The sequence below is a fragment of the Mytilus trossulus genome, chromosome 1 (assembly GCF_036588685.1).
Source record: "Mytilus trossulus isolate FHL-02 chromosome 1, PNRI_Mtr1.1.1.hap1, whole genome shotgun sequence".
NCBI lineage: Eukaryota > Metazoa > Mollusca > Bivalvia > Mytilida > Mytilidae > Mytilus > Mytilus trossulus.
Window position 1 is genome coordinate 12,223,448 of NC_086373.1, and position 23,923 is coordinate 12,247,370.

General features: G+C 30.2%; 2 protein-coding genes across 6 annotated transcripts in view; one reads left to right on the forward strand and one right to left on the reverse strand.

Moving 5' to 3' along the window:
* Nucleotides 1-23: 23 nt before the first annotated feature.
* Nucleotides 24-7,278, reverse strand: LOC134715412 (MAP kinase-interacting serine/threonine-protein kinase 1-like). Of its 3 annotated transcripts, none has more exons than XM_063577575.1 (7): nucleotides 7,128-7,278; nucleotides 5,471-5,666; nucleotides 5,154-5,251; nucleotides 4,697-4,955; nucleotides 4,137-4,392; nucleotides 3,571-3,870; nucleotides 24-3,215 (listed from the first exon to the last, which is right to left on the reverse strand). In XM_063577575.1, exons 1-7 carry the CDS (start codon nucleotides 7,164-7,166, stop codon nucleotides 2,888-2,890), a joined length of 1,476 nt encoding a protein of 491 aa, XP_063433645.1. In that variant the 5' UTR covers nucleotides 7,167-7,278; the 3' UTR covers nucleotides 24-2,887. The 3 variants fall into 3 exon arrangements, with proteins under 3 accessions (XP_063433645.1, XP_063433653.1, XP_063433662.1); XM_063577583.1 differs by lacking the exon at nucleotides 7,128-7,278 and adding an exon at nucleotides 6,667-6,913; XM_063577592.1 differs by lacking the exon at nucleotides 7,128-7,278 and adding an exon at nucleotides 5,812-6,007.
* A 20-nt stretch (nucleotides 7,279-7,298) lies between these two features.
* LOC134715395 (calcium homeostasis endoplasmic reticulum protein-like) overlaps nucleotides 7,299-23,923 on the forward strand; it is a 68,862-nt gene continuing 52,237 nt past the window's right edge. For 2 of the 3 annotated variants that reach the window (XM_063577557.1, XM_063577564.1), the window contains exons 1-6: nucleotides 7,299-7,478; nucleotides 10,702-10,854; nucleotides 16,673-16,935; nucleotides 17,501-17,638; nucleotides 17,799-17,875; nucleotides 21,076-21,150. In XM_063577557.1, the coding sequence (XP_063433627.1) occupies nucleotides 7,451-7,478; nucleotides 10,702-10,854; nucleotides 16,673-16,935; nucleotides 17,501-17,638; nucleotides 17,799-17,875; nucleotides 21,076-21,150 (734 nt within the window). In that variant the 5' untranslated portion in view covers nucleotides 7,299-7,450. The remainder of the gene's footprint in view (nucleotides 7,479-10,701; nucleotides 10,855-16,672; nucleotides 16,936-17,500; nucleotides 17,639-17,798; nucleotides 17,876-21,075; nucleotides 21,151-23,923) is intronic. The other variant, XM_063577551.1, reaches the window with a different exon arrangement.

Below are 23,923 nucleotides of genomic sequence, written 5' to 3' on the forward strand. Positions count from 1 at the left end.
TGGCAAGAATGACAAAGATATAATATTGTTTTTAAATTTTATTTCAACTTTATTTCTGAAATGCTTCATCAATACATTGTAAAATAAGACATTTTACTTGCTTTCGTAAACATAATTCTAGACCATATAATGGCCATATCAAACCCTGAGACAAACATTAGGATCACTTTTCCCTACTTCTGACCTTGAAACACATTTTCAACACAAAGCGAGATAAATTTGTAACCATTTATTTTGAAAATATTGCAATTTGACAAACAAAACAGATTATATTGCAGAAGTTATAAAAGATGGTGATCCAAAAATAACACTGAAGACATGTAACATTAGACAGATATATTTCATTCTAACACATCTTCAAATTTTAAAAACATTGTAAAATAACCGAAAATTGTTAGTTTAAAATCAAACTATCTAAACTGTTATTTTACCATAAATTCAATACCTAATTAAAATCTTAATCAGATTTTTATAAACTTAATAAAACTTTTGCTTGAATTAGTATTAAGGCCCTTATATAAAACTTTTGATCATGGTCACGAAAATAAAAGATGTAATTATTCACCAGAAATTATCATTACAGAATATTGCACCATTTCAATATGTTCAAAGCCTCAGCAAAACTTATCGCATAATAAAAATAAAATTTCTTCACATTTTAACATGCAATCTGCATCTCAAAAATAAATAGCACCTTAAACATAGTTTTGTATAATCAGAGATATAAACACAACCACATGCCAAGTGGAACAATGGTTAGAACTGGAATGGATTTGAACACTTTTACTTTTTGTTTTATACATGTATGATATGATGAATGTTAAGGGAATGAATATGTCACACTCAAAACAATGAATGTAGGCTGCCTGGCATGTGGCTAAGTTTATATTTTTGATTATACCAGTCCAACTTTTGCTGGTAACCCCCCCAGCGTTATCACAGTTCACATTGCCTTTATAATTATACATTGTTACACTACTGTTATCAATGCCCCATTTATCTGACTAAAAGTACATAAGTTGATGTTTCTACATTAAGTTCATAACAATGTATAAATACACTCTATTGGATTTCACTCCTCTTGATCTAATATAACCAACCATAAGACCCTCATATCCATTTTGCCGGTATTTGCTGTTATTAAAATACCACTTGTCCAATATACAACATGGCCATAGAACGATTGTCTCGCTGATCGAAGGCCAATGGTTAACTTTTTAAATAACAAAATTTGAGGTACACAGAGTACCTACCTCGAAATGATTGGAATGACTTGTATTTGATGATCATGATATATGTTTTCATTTTTTGAGGTATTAGACAATTTTAAGCAATATTATTTGATTTTTTAACAAATTTCCTCTAAAAGAAAACTGATTGTTCGTAAAAATAAAATGGAGATCTGTGACATAGTTGAACAATCAGTTTTCTTTTTTTTAGTAAGTTAACTATTATTATGCTGCACTTTTAAATAAGGATTTTTCTTAAAAACACTTTTGTGCTGTACTTTTCATTTTAAATATATTTGATCAAAATATGAAATATTCAATTTTTTTTACATTCTAAATGACAAAAATTTTCTTTAAAAAGTAAAAATAATAGTTTTATCGATTGAAATGACACCAAATGAATAAGCTTATGAACATTTTTTTGTAATATTTACATTTTTTTCAATATGCCCTATATATTCATTCCAGTATAAATGCAGCTCACACACAAGTCCTGTTTTGACAAAACAAGTTTTCGTTAAATGCAGTTGAAGTATCGCTGAGCATCAAATGTGTATTGCAATTGTCAAATAGAGATATTAATACTTATTGACATCACTACACCTAGAGCTGTAGATAATTCAACTGCTTTAATTATATGACTTAGAATGAAGTTATGTACATTAAAAATTAACAAAACACACATTTCTTCTGATGGTGACTGGAATGTTATATTCTGAACGAGAATGTATTATTTCCATAAGCTCTCTTGTCATCATTTAATACTGATAAAATTATAAGCTGTGGCTACAATAATAGTTTTTAGTTAAAAAACAAAATTAACAGAACAGGAAAATAACATCAAAACAACTGAGCTGTTAATAAAACTTGCAACACAAACAAATTTGGCAGTTAAATTCAACAAGTTGATAACATTTTCACAATTTGCTCTGTAATGGCATTTTATGGTTTTGTACCAGCTTTCTACACTAAAATTCAACATTGTAAAAGTATAAAAAATGAAAAACATGAAAAAGTACAAAACATAAAAGACATTTTCACATAAAAGACAGGCACAATTTTTATGTCCAATCTCACATCAATCACTCGCCATTCAATCATATTTTTTTTTATCACTGATAAACACATGTATAATCTCTCATGTATTAGAACTGCCAATGTGTACAGTTATTCTATTTGGACCCACTTCATTTAAATTCTAGCACTTTCAAGTCCACAACCATACACATATTTTGAAAGACAATGTTAACATAACGTTATGAGTATCCCTGAAACTAAACCTTTCAACAAAATATTATTGATCTTCTATACACAAACATACCTAGAAATAAGTATTGATAGGATTTATCTCCCTTAGTTTTAGATTGACATAATATACTTATCATCGTGGAAAAATAAAATTTCTTTCTTTATAAAAATGGATTTCCACTATAAGATCGTGTTGTTTTTATTTTTTTTGTAGGTGGTATTTACATGATATATAATGTACCAAATCCTACATCCATACTCAACCCTTTCATACACAACACACTCTTACAATGGACAAAATACAAAATAGCACACACATTCAATACATGTATAAAATCTGTCAAGTTAAGCACTCAAAAAATAACACAACCAGAACAATAACTGATATCAAATGAGTTTGGTCTTTTGTCTCAAATACTTATGCCACAACTAGATGAATGAGAGCTTGGCAATGAACAACCACTGTCGCTACTGTCCTCAGTGATTTCACTTAAATTGTTTGGTTTCCTGGCCATTGTACGTCTTTTAGCCAGTCCTGAACTTGGTGGAGACAGTTTGAAACTTGGTATGTTAAACTTGTCATCATCATCACCACTTTCATATGCATCACAGTCAAAATCGTCCCTCCCACCAATAAAGAAATTGGGAGGCTCCGAAATCAAAAGATGTTGCTGCATCATTCTGTTGATTGAGACTGCTTCTCCAGCAAAACATTCCAGATCTTTTGTACTGTTGTTTCTGTAATGTAAATAAGAGTCTAATGTATAACAGATAAAAGCTTACATTTTTTTCTTATCTTAAACAAAATTAAATGCGATGCAATGTAAAACTTTAAAGAAATTATGCTTATTTTAAGCTTATCAAACACTAGTGTTTATTTATTTTCTTCAAGTGTCATATTTCCGTCTCAATGTAATGTAACAGTTTTAGTGTAAAAAACAAGACATTACACTGTTAACAATGTAAACAGGAAAAGTCTCAAGTGGTCACATACTTTATCTGATGTATAAAGGAAATTACGTTTTATTACATCCCACCTACATACAGTTCTATATATGGAAATGTACATGACTTGTAGTAAAATAAAACGTACCTTGTAAGAATACCAGGAGTAGCCAATGGGGTAGGTGCTGCAGGACATGTGATCCAAGGATGTTGTAGAACCTCCAAAGCTGTCAGCCTCTTCCTCGGTTCACGGACTAGTAATTTCTGAATGAGATCTTTGACATCGTTGGATACATCTCCCCATTCATTGTCAGGGAATTCAAACATGCCATCCTGAATTCTAGTGAACAAGGTCTCTTGACATGACTGACAGGCTTCACCTCTCTCCCAGCCACAGTCACCACCACATTGTCCATAGAATGGAGGATAACCACATAACATAATATACCTGAAATCACAAAAAATAATTTCTAGGTTACTCATTTTGAATTTGACTCTTTAGCAATATCACAAGTACTGATCTATATGTATCATCTTTCTATTTTTTGTAAATAAAAAATATTTAGTATCATCTTTCTAAATTATGTTAAGGAAGGTATGTGTCTATGCTATTAACAAGAAAATTGCAACAGAACACATTCTAAAAGATTCATATGGATAGATTAACACCTCAAAATTATACTATTTTCAAAACCAAAATAGAAGAGAACTTACAATATAATTCCTAAGCTCCAAAGGTCACATTTCTTATCATATGAGAATGATTCTCCAACCCAAGCATCAACAACTTCTGGTGCCATGTACTCAACTGAACCCACAGGTGTAAGAAGTTCTGGTGTTGTACAATTGTCTTCTGTCTGGCTACCTGGTACCCCACTTGCCAAATCAAAGTCACAGATACGTATTGGGACTACTTCATCAGTTCTCTCACATAGAATGTTATCTGGTTTGAGATCTCTGTGTGCAATGCCTAAAAAATAAAATAAGAATCATATTAATTTGTGCTTGGAAAATGTTCCTTTGAAGATAATCATTATATACAGAATATACTAAAAACAATCATGAAATTTTATGCTCCTACTGCAAAATGTATTCTGTATGCTTTTTTCTTCTTTGCTTTTTATACAAATAGGTATCTTTTAAAAAAAGAAACTGAAATAACATTTTATTTAAATAAATGTCAATCTATTAAGAGACATTATTTTAAGATAAATACTGGAAAACTAGGACACCTAGACACTGAAGTATATCTTTTTTTTAATATATATATTTACCTTTTTGGTGAAGAAAGTTCAAAGCTATGGCTATCTGTTTGACTACAAGTGCAGCCTCTCTCTCACATAGGTGGCCTCTTCTTTCAATATTGGCAAGTAATGTTCCTCCTTTCATCTTTTCAAATACCAAATAAAATCTGTCCTCTTCTTCAAAGTATTCAAATAGTTGTAAAATATTATCCTGGCCTTGACAAATACTGAAAATCTCTATTTCTTTAAAAACTTTATTTCTTGATCTGGTAAAATCTTTTTCGATAACCTGCAAAATAAAATGATTTCATATAACATTTTTAAACTTTCTTAGGTATTGTTTATTTTTATTCATATTTTTAATATTTCATTATTGTAATATTCAACTGTATTTATACGAAAGTCATAGTTATTAAAATCACTGGTCTTCATTAATTTAAAATGTATTATTTGTTTCTTAGATCATAAAAATATATTTTCAAATTACCTTGACAGCATATTCTTTGTTCGTTGTGTTTTTTTTGTAGGTTTTAACAGCAGCACATGCTCCATTTCCAAGAATTTCTCCAGTTGCTGTGTACAGATCTGTTTAAAAGAAGAATATTATATGACTGATCCATACTATAAATATAAATGTTCATACACATAAAACCAGAATTATTCAACAATATCTTTACAATGTACAATAATGAAAACTCATTGAAAAGTCCTGACACCTTCATCAGTGTTTCACATTGAATTACCAAAAAAATATCATTAAACTTCTTATATTCAACTGAAATAAAAAAAAATATGAAAAATTACCTTCAAATTTTTTAACAGAGTTGTCAGCAGCCCTCCTCTTCTTCTTTTTATTTCTTGTTCTGATATTCATAGAGCATGGGCCGTTGTTGTTTTCCGAGTCTGCCAATTCCATATCCAAGTTTGTCATTATACTTTCGAACATTAAACTTTCTGGTCGTGGTGGTGATTGTGAACAATACTTTGACTTTTGGTCGATCTGAAATAAAATGTTACATTCACAATAAAAATTTCATTTAGTTCTACCAAACTTAACCCTAATTATCAATATAATATGAAAATTAGATAATAGGTTCAATCTAAACTTTTAAATGTTTAGAAAGAAAAAAATCCTTCCAAAATACCTCTTTCAACTAGGCATTGAAAATCATATTCCTCTGTTGTAAACCCTTTCACCATACTGACAAGACATTCACAAATCCATTCCTGCACTTATGGGTTTTCAAAATGAAATGGATTTCACCAAATCATTGCAATAGCAACAGTTGCATCATAAAAATTTATTTATAAAAGCCAAATTTACTGGTAAAGTATATTTTAAGTAGTTGAGCTAAGGAATCTAAAATTAGAACTGCTTTGTTAAACCAGCCAATCAAAATGCTAGTTGATTAAGTCATACTATGGTTTAGGATTTTCCATTTGGGCAATCCGCCAAAATATCAGTAAATACCTAAGAATATTCCAGACTTCTGACAAAATTTTACACTTAAATATTGAATTATCATCTATATTCATGAAATAGTTTTGCTTTTTGATAAACATTCACTACTCAAAAAATAGTTTATATGAGTTATGCTTATCATGTAAATTGTGTCAACAAAGAAGTGGGTCATCTTCAAAATATTTACATTTCATACATAATCAATATCCACATTTGTCATGATGGCCTTCATTTAAGATTACTGTGAAATTAAAAGTGAATTTGTAATCAACAAAATAGACAATATATATACAAACTGCAAATAATTTGTTGAATATAAATTCTAATGTAAACAATAGATGTAAATAACAAAGAAAATTATCTACTGGAAGAACTGAAACTATGCATGAAAATAGTGCCAGACAGCATCAAATAAATGCAAAGTATATAAAATTATAAAATTCCAAAAAATAACACCAAAGACAACAATATTTTGCAAAAAAAAAACAATGTATAAAAAGTGGAAGAACAAATGATTGCAAAATGTATTTCTACTTACATCGATCATTTTAGATGCTGATAAAATTCCTTTTAAATAAAACTGATTATTTCCTAATTATATTCCCGACAAAATTTGTAAAATCCAATATTTCTAAACCGGTAAATGGTCATTAGACCTGAATAATTTTGATCACCCTTTCATTTCAACACACTCTCAATAAACATTCAAGACTGAAAAGTTTACGTCAGCCAAGCTATTTATACTAGCACAGCTACGTGGCTCAACGTTGACTGGTTGACTCAACGATATGTGACCCCAGTCTACGTACGCAGTTCCACGCAATTTTGTTTACATCCGTCTCACAACAATGTCGGCCATGTTTACTATGGCGTGACCTACTAACAATGCAAATTTATAAATTTCTGTAGTTAAATACAATAACAGCATTGGATATCATTCAAAATCAATCTTTTATTTATGATTAAAAGAAAACTTCTTAGTATCTCAATGCAACTTACTTCTATCATGACGCTTTTTGTATTAGAACTTTCAAGCATCCTCCCGCCGCTGTCACCATTTTCTCAAAACAATCAATCGGGGATTTTCGGATGAATAAGGAAAAATAATTTATGAAATTAATTTTAAGAGAGCATCACTTTAATTTGAAAACTAATAAAAACAAATGAACTAACGCAAACAAAATCTAATAAAAATAAGATTTTAAAAGATGTAAAATTTTAGAGTCTTAGAAACGTTTTAACAAGAACAATTCGGCAACTTGATAGAGAGATATTTTTAAACATTGAATATTTATTTTTCTCACGTTTTGTGTGTAGAAAAAATGGATATTACACCAAATCATCCTGATGGTAAGTTTGTGTATAATTTTATAGATGCAGATTTGAATTAGTAAAAATTTTGGACCTTTTTTGGCGTTCATTTATGGTTAAGTTGGAGGTTTTTCTAAGTGAAGTGTATGTGTTGTGATTATTGATATGTCAGCTTAGTAAATCTCTCTTAGGTTTGGGACTTAGCTGTTTCAATGTTTGGGGAATAACATCATGAACTGACATAATTTGGATCCTTTAAATGAATAGGGCTCTTCACGGTTAGTTCGGCCATGTTGGATAGGGGGCAGATTTTTTAGAAAGAGGTGGAAATAGTATGAAAGTATGGGAAATCCTATGTGTGTTTCCAAGCAACTGCTCTGTTTCTACGATGTTTTCTGTATTTTTGCCCCCTTTCCAATATGGCCGAACTAACCGTGAAGAGCCCTATTATAACATAGAACAAGCAAACACTCTTCTTTTTATGAGATTAAGACACCTAAACATTGTAAAAAATATTGTATTGTGTGTCTCCCTGTTTCTCTTTCTTTTACATACCAGTCAACTGACCCGTTTTCTGCGGGTGTGACCCGAGATTTTCACAATTCTGAGGGATCACCCGGGACACCCGCCGGGTCATTGAAATCACCCGTGAATTCCGAAAATGACCCGATTTCACCCGTATTTCTTAGCCTTGCGATTGATTTCATAAGTAATATTCTTTTGAAATACCGGCAAATTCGTAATTCTTCCATGAACAGGAAGTTCATCTAGCTATGTAAACTGTCAATTTAAGTGACCTATTAAGTGCATGGCTTTACTTGACAGCTTTGGTGTCAAACACACTGTTAATTAACACCAATTACCTTAGCTTTAGGTCGTAAATAAACTGCTCTACATTTGTTTACAAATAGAGTTAGAGTTACTTCCCCTTATTTGTCACCATTCAAAATTATTCCTTATATTTACGTTTTATGGCTGAAAAAGATAAAATGATAAAAAATTTAGAATTCAAATACATTTTGAAAAATAACTTTTCATTATTTTAATACTTTTATACAATTTAAAAAAAAAAAGTTGAAAATTATTTTTTACATTTATACTGCCTTTACCTGTATTACTATATTTTATCTTAGTCTAATTTCCTACTTTGCCAGTCAAGGTCGTTAAAAACTTCCATTTGTTGTTGTTTAGAGTTGCTGTTCGAGCCAATAGTCTCAAACATTTTAAATTACAATTGAAAAAAAATTCTATAATAACAAAAAGTAAAGAACATAAAACTGTATTACACAAATTTATTAAAATCTTTAAAAGTGCAATGAAATAATAATTAATTAGAATAAAATGACTTAACCAAGTGAACATGCATTGATGTTTTGGTATTTTCCATATACATAATAAGAAAATGTACCATTAATACTGAAATTCAGCTCGAAAAAGTTCGTACGCGTTATGACCTGAGATTTGATTCTTCAATGCAGGTCATGACCTGCATTTTCATCGTCACAGGTTGACAGGTATGCTTTTATTGAATATAAAGGATTTATTGCTTCATCATGATAACCAGTAGTCCAAATAATTATGACGTCTGGCAAGGCTATTTTATTTTTTTTCTGGGACGCCTTCCTAGAAAAAAAATAAAATAGCCTTGCCAAACGTCATAATTATTTGGACTAGATAACCAGTACATTTCGAACTTCAAAATTCTGAAAAAAACCCTTTAGATTGAATACAAAAAGCCAAATTATAAGTGATTAAACCAATGGTATTGTTAAATATCATAAATCAAGTTTATATGCAATTTTTATAATATTTCAATGGCCTTTTACTTCAAAAAGCAGAATATTGTTTCCGAAACTATGCAAGTTATTTGCTTGAGTTTTTGTTTTTTTTAAAGGAGAAAGGGGATTCTATTATTATTTAGAAAGTAGAAAGCTCTTTCTTATTATAACCATATCAATAAAGTACATATACTGTCAAAACTGAATAATTTTAATTTTGGTTCTTTATTTCAAACTACATGTATGTTGACCATGTTAAATCATTTACTGATGTACATGTGAAGGGAAAAAAACCAAAACACTGTCACATGGAACTGTTTGGGATTATGGTCCATTACCATTAGTTTATTGTTGGTTTTGTTGGGTTTTTTTTTAGGGGGAGCAATATTTCTTCTTAACTGAACTGCCAGTATGGCCAACATTGTGTACTGTAAATATGCACTAGTTCATTAGTATAAATTGACTACATGTAGATACAGTAGATACAATGTACCTGTATTTAATCGCACAAGACCCTGTGACATTTCTGTTGAATTTAGAAGAGAAAACATTAGTTTTATGTTTACTTTAACAAAAAAAGTGATATTTTTTTTTTATAATTTTTGTTTTGTCTGTCCATCTGTCCCGTTAAACGTTTCAGGTTAAAAATTTTGTCAAGTTAGTTTGGGGTGAAGTTGAAGTCCCATCAACTTGAATCTTTGTACAAATGTTCCCTATAATATGATCCTTCTGATTTTAATGCCAAATTAGAGTTTTTACACCAATTTCTCATTCCACTGAACATAGAAAATGATAGTATGATTGAGACATCCTTGTACTAATGACAGGATCTTGTTTTAAAATATTTTGTTTATTTTTGCTCACTTGCAATTGTTACTTTAGTTAAAATCACTGAAACACACAAAATCTTTGGTGCTAAATTCAAAAATTAATTAATTAAAATATATATGAATGAATTAATGTTATTTATTTATCAGTTACATATTCATTGCAATTCAATTTCTTGTGTTCTTGAATTGGCATGAACTTTATCACATCAGTATACTGTAGTACAGTTATGTATTTGCTTCTCCTAAACCCTTAATCAGAATACAGATACAGATGTAGATAGAATTTTTCTCCGAATATTCACTTTATAATGGCATTGCACAAATGACATTCCTTTTATTTGAATCTATTGGAAATGTGCAATTAATTCTGTTAGTTTGGTCACAGTTCAATCAGCTTCTATTCTCATTTATCTTCTTAAATGTTATTGGAATATGTTTATATTTGATACCTGCTTACCAAAGTATGAAATTTTTACTAATTGAAATTGCAATGTTTAAATCATAAGAAACTTAAATATTCTTCAGTTTCCTCAAGGATTAAAAGCTTTTGTTTCATTTAGCGATTTTAAAGTTTTTAGGAGTTTTTTTCACAGATGTTTCAACAATATCATCGTTATCAACATTTTTATTGAATGACTATCTTTTTCCTTCCAGAACTTGAATTAAAAAATATTATAGACAAGTTGGCAAGCTTTGTTGCTCGAAATGGACCAGAATTTGAACAGATGACAAAACAGAAACAAAAGGACAATCCTAAATTCTCTTTTCTTTTTGGTGGAGAACACTACAACTATTACAAATTTAAAGGTAAGTTGATATATACATTTAGGTTAAGATCAGTGGTTCTGTCATTAGCAAAAGTCTTTTGAATAAGAACTAATCAATTTATTAAATCTGTCATAGAATGATCTCCTATTTTTTTTTTGAAGGAAGCTGACTAAATGCAAATTGAAAAAAAACCTCCACATTATTGATGGAACAGGTTGATGTCAAATGCCAAAACAAAAACTTGAATAGGTCGTTGTTAAATTTTATTCCAGATACATATATATATAAGGAAGTCAATGTATAAATTAAAGAAGATGTGGTATGATTGCCAATGAGACAACTCTCCGCAATGTAGTTTTGTATAACTTTACATAGAATTATTAATAAATATCTTTTGTTTTGTTTGTAAATCATGTAGATCCCATAGATCTAAGAACATTATTATTTTTCACAGGTTTAGGAAAAGTTATATAACAGGTGAAAGAAACTTTTTTTGTTTTATTCTTAGTCCATTTTAATTCCCCCTAGGACTTCCCCTTTATGTATTTATGTGAAGAGATCAGAAATCCTTTGAAGATACTGCATTAGTTTAATTATTTGATCTCTCATGAGAATTATCAAAATTGATAAAGGTCAGACAAAAATATGGGTTAATCCTTTGATAACATGATAAACAAAGCCTTGTTTATTTGAGATATATAATTGGAAATAATTTTCACACCATGATGGACATAATTTGTTAATTAATCTATTGATATTGACACCTCTCTTAATTACTTGTTGATTTCACTCTAAAGGTGTCATCTCAGAGGGAGAATGAAAACATCTAGAATTAATTAAAAGGGAAATAATAAAAAAACAATTGAATGAAATTATAAGAGTAACATTTGACTTTTTAAAGGATTGTTTTATAGAAGTTGTGTTCATATGAAAATTAAATAGAATATAGTGAAAATATATATGCTATGACATGACATGAGCATATTTCAATAAAATCATATAATCAAATTCAAATTCAAATATTTTATTGGACAAAGCACATATGATACAATGCGTATTCCAAGATATAAACACATTAAACATGACAATTTATGCAAATACAACATAAAGAAAACATTTGAAGTACCAATTATATGTATAATATCACAGTATTACATAGTATTATACTTATGGTAGACCAACTGACATTAGATTATTATTACGAGCTTGAAAAGCTTGACTTTAATAACTACATATTTGTCTGGTGTTAACTAGATTTACTGGGTTAAGTAAATAGATCGTTGATTTAATATCATCATCATTATTAAGGTTTTTGAAAATATCAAATTTCTCTCGAAGGTCTTTATATAGAGGACAATGTAAAAGAAAATGAACTTCATCTTCCACTTTATCTTTACAAAGTTTGCAGTATCTTTTACTTGCTAAAATTTTTGGTTTGCTATACCTCCCAGTTTCAATTGCAAGTGAATGTGCACTTATTCTAAATTTTGTAAGCAGTGACCTATCATATTTTTTAACCCTTACCATGCGGTACCCGTCTTTTGACGGGCGGACCCTAATAACCGTTATTTGGCTCTAATGGCGTTCCATACTTTTAGAAGTCCACTTTATGATACTTATTTTAAAAGTTATGCATGTTCCGTCAATCTGAGGCAATCCATATTCACGTTTCTCATGTATAAGTAGCATTTTGAGCACAAATACGGACTTGGAAAATTGAAATTGGCTAAAACTCGGTTTTCTGGAGGGGTAGGCTTCACATCTGTATCTTACACAAGAAGTTCAGAGGCATAAAACTGGCAAAGATAGTGCAAACCCACAGCCATATAACTACTGATCATTATTATTATTGAAATACGCATAGGAAACAACTACTTCCGGTTTTGGGTCCATCCGAAGTCAAAAATCGGCAAAAATCCTGAAATTCAGTATTTTGGGTCCAAATGACCTTCTGTAGACCAATGAATCAAGATCAGATTCACTCCGACCTAACAACTGTTGGGGTCTATTTGTTCACTAGGGTCCACTCTACACGCAGGCTACAGCTGGATACCTTAACCAGCAACCCTGGGTCTTCTGGGTCAAGAGAAGGGGTGAAAAATCGGCAAAATTGACGTTTTTTGCACCTGTTGACCCACTTTGGGGCAAATTCCCGTTGAAGTGAATCAAAGTTGATTAACTTTTTTAGTTTATGTAAGGACTGTTCCCAGCAAGCGCTCTTTTGTGTATACAATTTTTTATCTTCAATGAATGCAGATTTTAATAGATCGAATTTTGGGTTGTTTCCAACTTCAATGTCAGTTAATCTAGCATAGTATTTAAACATTAGTTTATATGATATAAAACACACTGGATATAGCTCAAGTTCTGTACCTAAAGCTAAATTGGAAGCCTTACCATGAACACCAAGAACATTTTTGTCGAGCCTTCGACTTTAGTCGAAAAAGCGAGACTAAGCGATCCTACATTCTGTTGTCGTCGGCGTCGTCGTCGGCGGTGTCCACAAATATTCACTCTGTGGTTAAAGTTTTTGAAATTTTAATAACTTTCTTAAACTAAACTGGATTTCTACCAAACTTGGACAGAAGCTTTTTTATGATCATAAGATAGTATCCAGAAGTAAATTTTGTAAAAATAAAATTCCACTTTTACCATATTTTACTTGTAAATGGACTTAGTTTTTCTGCCGGGAAACATTACATTCACTCTGTGGTTAAAGTTTTTAAAATTTTAATAACTTTCTTAAACTAAACTGGATTTCTACCAAACTTGGACAGAAGCTTGTTTATGATCATAAGATAGTATCCAGAAGTAAATTTTGTAAAAATACAATTCCATTTTTTCCATATTTTACTTGCAAATGGACTTAGATTTTCTGTGGGGAAACATTACATTCACTCTGTGGTTAAAGTTTTTAAAATTTTAATAACTTTCTTAAACTATCCTGGGTTTGTACCAAAATTGGACAGAGGCTTATTTATGATCATAAGATAGTATCCAGAAGTAAATTTTGTAAAAAAATAAATCCATTTATCCCATATTTTACTTTTAAATGGACTTAGTTTTTCTGCGGGGAAACATTACATTCGCTCTGTGGTTAAAGTTTTTAAAATTTTAATAACTTTCTTAAACTATCCTGGGTTTGTACCAAAATTGGACAGAAGCTTATTTATGATCATAAGATAGTATCCAGAAGTAAATTTTGTAAAAAAAAATCCACTTTCTCGGTATTTTACGCTTAAATGGACTTAGATTTTCTTCCAGTTAACATTACATACCTGTAAAGTCTGCAGTTAAAGTTTATAAAGCATTTATTAGAATAATAAACTATGCTGGATTTTACCAAACTTGGACAGAAGCTTCTTACAATCAAAAGATTGTATCAAAAGGAATATTTTTATTGATTTTTTTCCTCATTTTTGTTGAGCCTGCAATTTACAGCAAAAGTAGGCGAGACACTGGGTTCCGTGGAACCCTTACAAATTTTTCATAATCATATTCTGAACCTTTTCAAATGGTAGTTTATCAGCAGTGTCAAGATTTATATTAAAATCTGAGATCCAAATTTCAGATCCATAAGTCATAATTGGTGAAATTAATGAGTTGAAAAGTCTTACCCATTTTTCCACTGCAATACAATTAGAATATAGTAATTTTGATTTCAAGGCGAAATATGCCTTACGTGCTTTATCAGCAAGATTTTCAGCTGCTATATTAAGTTAACCTCTATTGTTGAAAACTATTAATCAATGATAGTTATAAAATCATATCATGTGGTCCAGACACATTGATGATAAGTCTAAATGTAAGAATTTGGATGTGGAATCTACATGTTCATAATTTTATTGATAAGATGCATTTAAACTAATATAAAAACTATGGATTGGTTTACATGTCTGGAGTCTTGTCTGTTTGGAAGTAAGACATGGGTGATTGAAAAGGTCTGCATTGACGCCATCATCAACAACTAACTGTTACTTTCCCTCCATGTAAACTAACACCTCAGAAGGACGTAAACAGAAATAAGAATTAGTAGGCGGATTTGCTCTAGATATCAATTTACAGACTTATATATGTAGCAATGTAATGAATAGAACTGTTTATTGAAAATATTGCAGATACAATGTACACATATTTTTTGCATTGAATTTTATTTTACATTAACAATTTTGTAGTTGTAATGTTATACGGTAAACACCAAATTCTCAATAAATAATATTTTTTTTTTTTTTTTTTTTTTTTAACCATTTGTGAAGTGATAAGTTTTGCCATCTGCCTAATTAAAGAAAACACTTTAATGCAGAGTTCTTGAAACCCTTTTCCCACCGGTTGTCCATGAAGAAAATCTGCAGGTCCTCACTATCATTTCTAATGCCAATTACCAAAATTGTGTTGGTCCTTCACAAAAATGTGGTGGTAAAATCTCAAGGACCACAACATGGTCAAATCCCTAGGACCACATCATTTTGAGAACTCTGTTAATAGTTTAAACATATTTATTTATAGTGGATTGGGAAACAAGTTTTGCAACTGATATAAATCCCTTTCCACTTTGCGGGTGCGAGTGCTGTCTTGTAGCCGCATTAACCTACTCTTTTTTGAAATCTACAAGGGTGTCTTTAACGTGCAAGAGATATGGCTCTCTCTTAACACAGGTCAGCCATTTATCGTCCCCTTCAAACGGACTATCATCGTTTCCTTAAGACCATACTCGCAAAATGGTGTCAAGGGAGAGCCGAAAATTGAGTTCCTGAAATTTTCATCCCAGAAGGGAATCGAACCAGGAACATTTGTGTTAGTAGTCCGATGCACTAACCACTACACCACAGCTCTCACTCTGTTAATGGCAGGTTGATATTACCACACATCCATTATTTGATTATGTTATCTAAATTGATGTCTGTCATTACTTTATATGCCCATATAAGACACTTGTAGTCCAAGTTAAATGATAATGATACATTTATGTTATCATGATAATTGTTTTGTAAGTTTAATGAGGGACACACATCCCTTTCCTTTTGTCTTTCTCTTGGAGTTTCGTTCTCATACTTCAATTAAAAGATCCACCATGTACAAAAAATGTTATCTTCAATAGCCAAGGATTAAAACCAAGTCCCCGCCTCTAGTGAATTTCACTCCTGTAAAATTAATATATTTCTCGAGTGAATTTCACTCCTGTATAATTAATATATTTCTTATATATTGATGAAATTTATGATTCCTGGGTGGATTAATCAAAACCATTAATTGTTTGAGGGGAAAAGGTTCATTTGACTTTACAAGGAGATGACACAACAGAATTTATCTGAATGGGCATTGTCCTGAATATATCTTAAATATTTGACACCAGCCAGTCAACTTGCATCTAGATGTGATTGTTGTCTTCTGTATTGTTACCTTTAATTCCTATACTGATATAAATAGCTTTCGATTGAGTAGGATACAAAGGTCCCAATATGACCCTATTTTGCATGTGAAAAAAAAAAGATTTTGTAATGATGTTTTTTTTTTAAACAAACACCCTATCTGACTTTAATACCAACATATACAAATGTACCCTGCCCACTATGTTAATTTTTTGTCAAATTTCTCAGAGATTTCCAGTTTTTGCATATTTCCAAATAAATGTCATCATCTCATACATAGATTACTATAACAAGTAATAGTGTTAGAGAAATAATAACCAACTTTTGATGGACCATAGTTTTTAAAAGGTTATTTATTGTTTTTTCTAAAAGTTTGTTTTATTTTATTGTCCAATTGCATTTTTCTTACAATAAACATGTCATAAAAATGTCAGTGATCTTTCAGTCAAACTGTCAAGCTATTAAAGTTTAATCCTATTTAACTTTAGTAAACCAACAGCAGCAGACTTTAGCACAGCAGCAAGTAATCGTCCAACAAGTGATTACACAGCATCAGACTCTTCCGCCAGCACCATGGCAACCCAATACATCAATGCCTCAGCCAATGCCCCAGCAGACATCGCAGCTAAGTCAACAAATCCAGGCTTTACAGCAGCAAATAGCTCAGCAGCAAATAGTCAACGACCAGCAGATCAAACAAAGTGAACAGAACTTAGCGGCTCAGTATCAGAGTCTGATGCAACAACAACAGGTAAAAAAAACCATATCAAGGATATTGTAACGTACATACTTATAAAAATATGATATAGTTTGATAAGTTCAGGGTAATGTGTCATTACGCAAGTCAATCTGATATTAAAATAATCACTGAAATTAAAAAAAAACCAATAAAAGTACATGTATATCATGTGACAGAGTTGTGATCATTTTTCAGCTTAATTAATATCATGGAATTTGTTTTTGTAAACATGTTAAAGGAGTAAAGATCACATCTTCGGTCAATAGTACATGAACTATAATGTTCAAAATAAATGACTTATAAATTTACCATCATGAACTGATGTATTTAGGAAAAGAAGAATGTGCTCCTGCTCCAATTTTGAAAATGGGAAGGACAGAAAGATGGAAGAACGGACGGTGAAGGGTTGCAGTGAATGCTCTAATTGCCTTTAGTGGAAACACATAATACAAACACCACTGTTTCTTATCGGTTGTGTTCTTTTGTCTATACCAGGATACTTTCGTGTATGAATATATACATTGTTACATTTTTAAGTACTGGTAGCTAAAAACCTACAACTGTTTTATTAAATTAGGTACAGATAGATGAAGGTATAGAGAAAGTTCAGGAGGATGAACTCCAGGAACTATCAGACAAATGTGAGATTCCTCTAGAAGATGTAGGTGGAGCTGTCCAGCCAATCATAGACTCTTGTACTAAAGATGCTATTCAGGTAAAAAATAAAATGAAACAGCATTATTTATTTGGTTAAGTTTATATATACAAATGTAGTAATTAAAAAAAGAGAACTTAATGCATAATAAATATACTATTTGTAAATAACAAATGCTGAAATCATATTGTAAATATATATTTTTATGTTTTACATTCAGAATGGTAAAGTATGGATATTCCAAAGATGTATTACTGATGATCATTGTCAATTGATGTCCAGATATCTTCTTAATAGGTAAGTTATCTGATAGGGGTGTCCTCCAAGGATGGCTAGAGTACAATAGAATATTGTAAAGTATTTTTAACTTTTGCGTAACTTAGTTTGATGTTTCCTGTCGAGATTAAAGCTTAAATATGAATGATGCAATAACTATGGACAGTTTTCTATACAATGTAACATTGTTTCAATTAGTTTGGTCAGCAGATATTTCATAAGCCTATAATTTAATTTTCATTATAATAACTGATAACATGTGACAGATAAAACTGCACTAATGGCAATATTGTTTTAAGTGTCACTATTATGTTGGTTTTTTTTTTTTTAATTTGATTTTTAATCATTTCTCTGACATGTTCTCTAATCTCAGCAGGCTGACATAAGCATTTATCAAACCGCCATGCATTATTTCACACAAAAACCATTTAAATTTCGATACAAAAATCTGTAGACACAATGTTACATCACTTTATAATTATAACTGAAGATAAAAAGAGTCATTGGATTTTACACAAAAATCCCTAGAGCTATTTATATCAGGTTTTTGTTTGGCTATTATTGTATTGTGTTTATAAATAGATATCAGACCACTTTTCCTAAAATAGAATGTTCTCTGAATTCAAACAATTATGTAATTATAGATCATTGTTCAAGTTATGATTTTAGTTAAATATCTTTCAATGAGTTTCTGCTCAGTGTTCGACCATTCAAAACCTGTTTAGCTATTATATTGTGAACCCTAGTTGAGTGGCTAACTCTTAACTACCGCTTAGGAACTGAATTTCTCATTGGCCTTTTTTAAAAGGCCTTGCAGAACAATATTTCAAGTGATGAGATATTTTCGGAAGTAAAACTGCTTGAAAAAAGTGAAGGTTTCCCTTTGAGTATTAGTATAAGTTTCTGAAAAAGTATATTCAGAATTAACCTACAATAATAACAGTACTATCAGTTTTATCAAGGAAAATTGAAATGTCAAAAAGTCAATTTCATTTGAATAATATCAGTGTCAAAGTTCAGTGCAATGTTGCATTAACCTTAGAGGGAAGTTATTGTATAATTTCAGTTTCACTACATGCATAAGTCTGTGGTCTCATTATATTCTAAAATTTTGAAGTAGGTGTTTAAAAAACATTTATTTTGTATACAGGTGCCAATAAATATGTGTCATATAGATAACGATAGTATTGTATCGGGTTTATTTATAGATATTAGACCACTAATCCTTTAACTTCCATAATTTTGAATTTGAACAAATGTGTAAAAATAGATTATTGTTCAGATGGTTGTAATTGCATATGATTATAATTTAAATACCTTTCCGTAGGTATCAACCCAGTAATGATGTCAGTTACCTAGTTATATTTTTAACTAAATGATAAGAAGGAAGTCTATTTATATTTTACAGTAATGATAAATTGCAAATTTTATTTAGTGCATTTTGTACTGCAAAGTTTTTATTTATGTGAATTTTTAGACTTGGCAAGGATTGCATTGTATTTTAAAGAACATATATATATATATTGATCGCTATTTTGTGCATTTTTCCTTTGATCCTTTTTTGTGATAATTTTCATATCATGCTCCTCGCTTGAGATGGAAAAATTATCGCTAGAAACTAAGGAGGCCACATGGCGTTGCTAACGAAATTGACATTGAAATTGACAACTTCGTCATAGGTAAAATAGCGATAAACAGATTATCATTGGTCATCTCAACTCGATTGCTTTTCTCACTTTCGCTGTACCAGCTCAAGCGGGAAAATCAATCTCGTTGAGATAATCAACGATAATCTATAAATATCTGTATGCAGATTTTCATGAAATCGCAATGAATGAACTAAGTTTTATCTTAATTCTTCTTTAATAAATTTTGATGCCCAACATTATGTTATTCGGTCTGTGGGTCTGTTTGTCTGTCTGTTTCACTTCAGGTAAAAGTTTTGATGAATCCCTATCAACTTGAAAACTTAGTACACATGTTCCCTATGATATGATCCTTCTAATTTTAATGTATATTGTTATTTTTGTGAAAATTGCAACATGATTGGTTCTGGAAAAAAACCTCACAGTTCAAACTTTGATAGCATGGTTTTTATCTGACAGCCCAAACAATTATAAGTCTTGAAAAGCTGATTTATTTTTTGCTTGTCATAGCCTTTCAAGAAGTCTTAATCATTTGTACTAGATTTTTATATCCCTAAATTATATCATAAGAAATAAACTTACATTTTTGTCCATTATTTAATAATAGCAATAATAAATGCTTGCAAAAATTTCTAAATTTATAGTACTACGTATTCAAAGATATCATCTTGGTAAAGTATCTTTCAATGGAAATATTTTAATTAATGAAGGGACAGAGGGATTGGGAAATACAAGAAATATTGTTATAGCACTTACAACCCCTTCAAAAGAGAAATTAGACCTTTTCATGTTTATATAGTTTGATGGTTTGTACACCATGTGGTACAATTATGAAAACATGAAGATATACATGTGATATACATGTCGCATTAAAGAAGATTAAATAAAGACAAATGAACGCAAATGTCAATGAATTTGATGTCATTAGAAGGATGAAAACGTTTATTTTACACGTTTCCTCCCAATGTATATTGATAAGTTTAATCATTTATCTTAATCTATTTTTTTTTAAAGAGATAAAGACGTTAATAGGATAAGAAATATGAATTTTAAGTTAATTATGGATTATCTATATTTGTGAAAACGTGACGGAATTACTGGACTCCAACCTCATAGAAAGACAACTTAGCATTTAGATGAAAAGACCTGAGAAACCTCCTCAACTTTATTTTGAAATCTTACAGATAATTTGTTTATTGCTATTTTTCTTAGCATGGTTAATGACGAAGACTTTTGACGTCATTACATTCAAATTCTATTCAACTGAGAAAAACACTTCCCAGTCAAGAAGCGTGAGAGGGAAAATTATCACATGAAAAGATCAAGGAAAATTTAAGAAAACAAAACAATCGTGTAGCAAAACTTTAACCCTGACTTTTAAATATGACCCTTTTCAGTACAGTACATAGAAAATAAACCCTTAATTGCATCATGGTAATTTTTTGCATGTTTTCATAGATAGTTTTATGCCAATAGGGTTAATAACTTTATAGTCAATTTTCTTGTGTTTTGAAATGTTTTGCTTCCATTTAAGAAATATGTTTTTTTTCACATGATTTTTGTTTTTTTTTGTAGAATTGCAGCTGGAAATGCCACATTTGAGTTAAGACTTCATCTGATCTATTTAGTTAATGATTTGTTACATCACTGGTAAGTACTGATGTTATCAAACAGATCAACCTGGTAAGACATATTAAAATAAGAAGAGGAGGTATGATTGCCAATGATGTAACACTCATACCTTCAACAATGAGCAAAACTCATAACAAATATTTCAACCTGATATAAGATATACTGCAAGTTCAGAATTTTTCTTAATGTTTTTATTTTGCAAGAAGATTAGCTATTGTAAAACAAAGTTGCATTTTCCAATTCTGATAACCTTATTTGTATGTATTATTTACTGAAATCCCAATAAACAGTCTCAAGTTTTTGTCCATTCTTTAAAATAATATGATTAAATGTGAGCAAAAATTTCAGAATATACAGTAATCTCCTTTGAATGACATTATGTAATGGTAACAGAGAAAATTTAACTTTTCATTAAATGGTATTATATGAATAAGAGGATATATAATGTTAGGTAATAGGCTGACAGGAAGAATAAAAGGGGACTTTTTAAAATGAATACCCCAAGACGATATTATGTTGACAGTTAACAATAGAAAGCCTTATTACTGTATAACGAGACCTTATTTTTAAATTCATTTTTTTCTGCAACGTGCACAGTTAATGACCAAAGATTTTAAAAGATTACATGGATTAAGTCAAAAGTGCTTAAAATAGCATTCACTGACACAGTCTTTTAACCATGTGATGTTATTGGAGATTAAAATGTAGTTCTCTGATCTACAACAGTATTAACCCTGGTCAGTGGCTGAAAATAAACGTGCTATGTAAATATATAGGTTATTCATATACCAGTACATGAAAGTTAATGACGGTTATGGACAATTCAAATGTTAAGTATATTTGTACCTGTATATTTGGCATTTTGGACATTTTTTTATATAAATCATATAAAGCCTTACGACAAGCATGAATAATTTAAATACAATGTTTTTCTTTGTTGAACTAGTATTTGAATTATTTTTTTCTATTTAAGGATTTGTTGAGTAAAAATACCAGATATGTCATCTAGAGTGTTATTAACTTGACCGCCCTGTCACTCTTGACAGGACCAAATCAATATTATATATATACATGTAAAATTATATAAAATAAAGCATGCAAATGGTGTTTTATATACAAATTCTATATTTTAGAGAGTCTGAAAATATAACAAAAATAGATTTATCATTTATGCTAAAATCTTAATTTTAGTTAAAATGACATAATTTTACATGATTAATTATGTAACTTGTGTCAAAATACAAGCATTAAAGCTGCAATAATAACTAAATATGTGTCAGAAACAAAATTAATCTTTTTCAAAGATTTTTATTTTGATAAAATATGAAAATTTATACAGGAGACAAAATTTTTATAAATTCAAAACTATGTTACCAGGCCCATTTGTACATGCAGTTATGCAATTGTCATTATTTTTGACTGAGGTACAAGTTTGCTTTTCATAGATTATAAGTATTCTCTTTAAAGCAATTCAAAAATCTAAATGTTTGCTTGGTTGGCTGGCTTGAAAGGACAGTTGTTGAGGTTAAGATTGAAAAAAAACTTTTACAACAAAAATGACAATTAATTAATCTGTATCCCATATTTAACATTGGTAACCATCATGCATATGGAGGGTATATATATTAGGAACTTGTCAGTCAGTAATTTTCATTTGACATTGAACTCATTATCATGCTCTAGTATTGAGTTTAACTTTATTTTAAGTTTTCAGTAATAGGTCTGTTTCCATGAGCAGTATATGTCATTTAAACAGCAGTTTCAAATTCTAGTGGTCTTGTAAAGAAGGCCTAGTTCAAAGTTGCTTTACATAGCAATTCAACAATATTTGATATTTGGATTTTCTGTGAGGTGTACATGTTTATGACCATTTTAACCTAATTTTTAATATCCAGTAGTTAGTTTTTAGGTTTTTTGAAAAAGGCATGTATCTCTTAAAAATATGACAGACTAACAATGTTTTCTAGGTTAAGTCATGTTGATCAGAAAATTTTCTTTTGATTTTGACCGCATTTCCTTAATTCAGTGACCTTTAAGATTACTTCAATATTAAAGCTAGCAAGACATGTTGTTTTGTCAATCCTTGTTAAATTTATGACGATATTTTTTTCCCAAATTGCGCAAAATGTACAAGGAAATTGACATTATTTTGTAAGATGTATATACCTAGAACACCTGTTTCAGTCTAGACCATTTTTATCCTTTCAGTAGTCCTATATACCAACTTATTTGTTGAACTCAGTTCTAGTTGACCTTTTTTGCAAGTAAATTGTGGATGTATATCTTAAATTAATTGTGTTTGCCAACAGTAAAAACTATATAATCACATACTATATTGAAAATTTTAGAGAGTAAAACAAAAAATGATTTTTCTTTTACAAGTTCAATGAAATCTGCTCAAGATCAAACCTGATATAGTTAACCCAAATCATAACCCTGATTGACACCCATACATTCTCATGCTCCCCACACTCAACTAAAAAAGATACACATGCACAAATATTTTGAACAGCATCATTGACAATCAAAAGGTTAGGCACTATCCTACATTTCTTAATCTGGAAAATTCACTCTGATATCAGTATCAAATGAAGAAATAGGTTAGCCATGTTCCAAAGAAAAAAAGAATTTCCATACTTTAAATAAAACCCTTTTGTTTCTTGATATACTTTCAAAACTTCATCCAGAAAAATGACTATGGAACAAAGCCTGATCTAACTTGAATAATTCAATCCCTCTGTTTCTGATTTTCTCCGACTTGAGGAGTTATTGTAGATCAGCAGAATATAAA